Source organism: Notothenia coriiceps, unplaced genomic scaffold (genome assembly GCF_000735185.1).
Source record: "Notothenia coriiceps isolate Sejong01 unplaced genomic scaffold, NC01 NC01_scaffold00001460, whole genome shotgun sequence".
NCBI classification, from domain to species: domain Eukaryota; kingdom Metazoa; phylum Chordata; class Actinopteri; order Perciformes; family Nototheniidae; genus Notothenia; species Notothenia coriiceps.
In genome coordinates, this window is record NW_011334161.1 from 168,393 (window position 1) to 173,526 (window position 5,134).

Here is a 5,134-nt window from a genome sequence, read left to right on the forward strand (position 1 = left end):
CCTTCTGTGTTTCTGCTCTTCTCTGCTCATTGTCATTTGCTGCTCTGTGACTGTCGAACGGGTGAACAGAACGGCACCTGTCACTCAGAGGGGTGGAGGCGGTTTTTCCGACATTTTCCACGAGTAAGGGGAAAGGAGGTGGATGGACACACTCACGTCCCAAAAGGCGTAACTGAAACTAGTTTTCGTTCATGGCCATTTCCGAGCGTCGGTCTCATACTCCGAGCTAGACGCAAATAAGGACCACACGTAGTTCTGCGTCTGAGTAACAAGGTGATTTCTCCCCACTCACATATTCCATCCTCCGTTTCAACTGCAAGTCACGAACAACGGCCTCGTCTATATTCCTAAATAGGTGGGTACAACTGTTTGACAATTTTTTTATTTACAGACTCTTGTGCCGCACGCCTTTATATGCCAGCGACGGACGTCGCTTACGACGGACAGGAGACATTTTTCCACTTCGCTGACTGTACGTTTCCTTCATTGCCGACAGTGTCCGACAAGGTTAATTGTGTGCATAAATTGAAGGTCCCATCACTTAACTTGTACGTGTATATTAACCCACACACCCATATAAAAAGTACGTGCCTGTGCGTACAAGTGTGTTGTGTGTTTGAACTTGTTGTGAGTTAAAAGGGCTAGCGATGGGTCGCAGGAACGCTAGAACAATATTGATTATTGTCACGTGCACAATGCAGTCACGTGTATACCAACTCTGTAAGCCCCAAATTGAAGTATCTCCCGCATCGTCCTGATCAGGTTCATCACGCCCTCAAAATATGTTATACAGAATTTGTATTTTATTTTGTTCCAATTTTGTCAATAACAAATTACAAAATTCCTTCCACTGCGATGAGTCGGTAGTTTAGCCACGCAGTCGGTGCTATTCTAAGTTTGTTGTTGGTGTGTCTCTACTTTTGTTCTGCCTCTCTTTGTCAGCCTACACTAAAGTTTACCGCCTTTCCAGTCTGTCGTTTTTGTCTCGTAATATTTAAAAGAGTAAAAAAGAGTAAAAGAGAGATGACCTGAGAAACTTTTACGTTTACTTATGGACAGTAATATCGTTGTTGTTGTTAATTGTTTTGACGCCAGTGTGTCTACAGCGTCACTACTTCGGCGCCCAGAGGCCGGGGAGCGCAGCACGCGGACAGCCCCTCCCGCCGGCAGCACGGGCCGCAGTCCGTCTGCGCGCCCTTTCAGGGAGGCTTTACCTCGGCAAACAGTAATGAGAGTATAAAGCGTAGGGTCCGCGTCCAGGAGGCCGTTCGCTGGGCCTTTGCCTACACCTGCGGCAGACCTCCCTTGTTTAAACAGGATTTCGAGCAGCTACTACCTATAGCTCCTCCGGGACAGAGGTCTGGTCTAGTCTTCTCTATTGCTGTACTCTAGATCCCTTCTCTGCTCTCCTCGGGTCCCTAGAGACCTCCTCGATATTGGCCTGCCCATGTAGACTACATAGGAGGCAAAAGTCGTTGTCACTGACAAATTTTCTCCGCATGCTGTAGCCGACCTGGAATACAGTTGTTTCGTTGGTCGAGACGATTGACAAGGGCAACACTAATATTTCAATTAAATTCTTCGCTAGTTTGACGTGAGTCTGAAAGACGGGAAAATGGCAAACAAATGAGTGGATTAATGTAGAAGTCGGACCTACATACGGATAAAAAAAAATTAGGTTGACGAAGTAAGTGAGTGCGCTACAAATTGTCACTTTGGGTATTGTATACATTGTCCGGATGGTGAACGTATCGTCAAATAAACATAAACTCATCTTTAGATAGTGTCATTTCGTCATCTGATAATAGTACTTTGTAGTAATCACAAGTGTATTACTTTTATATAGTTCCGACATGCCTAATATGTACTATACGAATCCTCGACATACACACCACATGTCACTCATCCACAGACAACAAGTTAAATTTAAACGGCGTCGTCTCGCCACACCACCACACACCATCCCCAATCCCGATTGGGATTGTGGGATTGGTCAATACTCGTAAAAGAACATCGGGCTGAAACGTTTGCAAAGTCTTATTACTACCGGTATTAAATACGGCAGACTTGTAGCGGTAAAAGATGCCATTACACAGGACTTGGGAGGGTTGGCTACGATGCATATGATCTCCACACCGCACTTTTGTGTTTTTTGCCTTTAATTCCATTCATAGAATAGACCAATTCGCTATACTGGATTTATTTTTTTTTACTTCGATCCGCCTCGAATCCCCAAGTACCTCTATCGGTATACATCTCACGCAATGTAGGGCTTATTCACGTTTTAAAGTCCTAGTAAGCCTCCTTGTCCACGCTGAAACATTTACAAAGGTATTCCTTTACAACATCAAACCTAATGATACAATAAACAGTTTTTACCATGTAAGGGCAATCGTCCCCTGAAGCTCTCTGGCGCCCCCCAGGGGAGGCGCGCCTCACACTTTGAAAACCGCTGCTCTAAAGTACTCTGAGTCCTTTTGAATTCTCCTATCCACTATCCCTTAACCCCATGACGTTTCACTCAGAGGTCAAGGAATAGGAGATAGGGTTAGAACCTAGGAGCTGATTTTTAAACTATCCGACCGCAACCCATCTCTATACACGCGAGCAGACTACGCGGAAGTGTTTTCACTACTCGCGCATAAAAGCCCCGCCCCCACCTTCACAGCTGGTCGATTTCAACAGAGGAAAACCGACAACTGGAAGATGAGTGGAAAAGCGTCACATAAATGTATAAGTGCTCACAGCTCCGTGGGAATTATTATGTGCAATTCATTTCTAAAAGGCCTTCACATTACTATAATTAGATTTTTATTTAAATCTAGGCTACATTTTACACCAAAACGGAACACAAAAGCAGGACCAACCATCATGAATTGAATTCCTTGACTAACAAGAGAAAGATTCATTCATTTAAATAAATATTTAACAACAAATGGGCCGGTTCTAAAGGGTTATTCAGTTAAGCCCGATGAGAGGTGATACAGCTGTGCACATGTCATCATTAACAGACGTCGTTTAAGAGTGACGTTTGAGTGAACGAGGACATCCCAATTAATACCTGAGGACTCCTCTGTCCTCGCGTCACCTCCTCGTGTCTCTCGCTCGCATCTTAGGGAGGCGGAGCTAAGACGAAAGGAAGGGAGGCGAGTGAGGGAAGGGAGGAGTCGAGGAGGGGTATTGGGATGAGGCTTTAGTGTGTGCTTTGCTCCGCTCACCGGTCCGTCACAGCGGGCGGAGCTGTGATCCAATAGAGCTGCGTGTCCTCCGTCAGCAGCAGCTGATCTGATCCCTCTCTCTTTCTGCTTCACACACGTTGCATATAGCTATTTTATTGTCTTTTTCGGACTCCTTGAAAAACTACCAGACCGGTGAAACCATTTTTGCGAGCTTCTTTTGTACAGAGGAAAGTCTCATGTATTTTGCGTCATCTGATCGGCTCTCCTGATCGGCCTTTATAGAGAGCACCGATCAAACTATTAAGAGGGAATATCGCCCGACAATGATCGGCGGCCGATCGATTGGAGCATCCCTAATATCTACGGTACTGAAGTGTACGTGAGTTGCTTTTGGTGAAAGCATTAGCTAAACATGTAAAGTAGTGTTATAGCGAGTAAGCAACAAGCATAGAGAAAGAGGAAAAAGCAAAGAAGGAGAGGATGTGCTGCAAAGAAGGTATCCATCAAATATCCAAGTTTAAAGTTCCCAACACACAAAACAGACATCAAAGTACTACTTCCGAATCAGCTTGTTACACGGGTACTTAGGTAGGTACATACTAAATCCATCCATCATTTGACACGACATATTGATTTGAACAGGATTGTACTAAAAAATAGTCCGTTCCACGACGTACTAACTGCTGGAACTCAACAACAACTTAACTTAAAATGAGGGTATCACTGATGTTGTTCTCTTTTCCTTTTCTTTACTGTGGACAGTTTAGCCATAATGAATCCAAAGTGTTGTGCTCTCTACAAATATAAAAATCCATATTCAAAAAGGATTCTCACCCTTACTTCACACCATGTGCAAATTACCGAAGTACAGACAATGACAACTGACCGTACAAAAATACAGTGTGTGATCTGTATTATTAAAAAAAAAAAAAAGATGACTTAAAACAGCCCATGAAAACACTTTTTATGAATCAAACATTGATTTAATACAATCAATACCTGATCATTAACATGACGTAACACACTGACGTCATTACTTTTGGGCTATGAATGCGTTATGCTACGATGCTATGCACTATGCACTGATAATACATGTGTGTGTGTGTGTGTGTGTATCCAGGTGCTGACGGGGACCTCTCTTCCTGTACACACTTTGGTGAAGGTGAAAGAGGGGCTGCTGAGACAGAGAGAGCTGGAGATAGAGAGGTACTGCAGGACACACACACACGCACACACACACACACACGCACGCACGTACGCACGCACCACACACACACACACACACACACACACGAAGAGCTGAGTTCTCTATTTAGACCTAAGTGACTCATGTCATACACACCTTCAATGTGTATGTAGTTTACTGTGTGGATCTCTGTATTTAGCTGCTCCGTAGAATGGTGCAGGAATGAGTCCTTAAAGCTGGAAATGAGTCAGCAATTTACCACCTCTAGTTCCCTTGTCTTTATGTCAATGTTTTTTTAATGTGTTTTTTGTTAGATGCCTAAAATAAGATTTACATCGTGTGACTACTGAACCAAATATTAGCTTAGCGGTGGTGATGCAACTACGCGATGTAGTTCCTTTTATAGCAGGGGTGTCATACTCAATTACATCGCTGGCCACATTCGCATAAAGGTTGCACTCAAAAGGGCAGGTTGTAACTATATAAATATATAATATATATATATATAAAATAATGTATTATGGATAGGGTAATAACTTAGTAATTAACTACGTCTGAAAGCAGAAGTCCAGGGCAAATAATTAAAAAGTCTCTTCAGTGTGCATGTCACGAAACAAGATGCATTGTGGGACATTTAGTTTATGGGCCTTGAGTTTGAGACCCCTGCTTTATAGCCTAGCGTTAGCTTTTTGCTTCTGCCAATTGCTTTTAAGCTTTAAATTCATATTGCGGTTTTAATATATTGAGATTATCCTGCTCAGGTCTAGAA

General features: G+C 43.2%; 1 protein-coding gene across 1 annotated transcript in view; it reads right to left on the bottom strand.

The window, feature by feature from the left end:
• Nucleotides 1-1,365: 1,365 nt before the first annotated feature.
• LOC104961393 (tropomyosin alpha-1 chain-like) overlaps nucleotides 1,366-5,134 on the bottom strand; it is a 23,809-nt gene continuing 20,040 nt past the window's right edge. Inside the window, exon 8 of the mRNA XM_010789689.1 lies at nucleotides 1,366-1,454. Coding sequence (XP_010787991.1) covers nucleotides 1,366-1,454 — 89 coding nt within the window. The remainder of the gene's footprint in view (nucleotides 1,455-5,134) is intronic.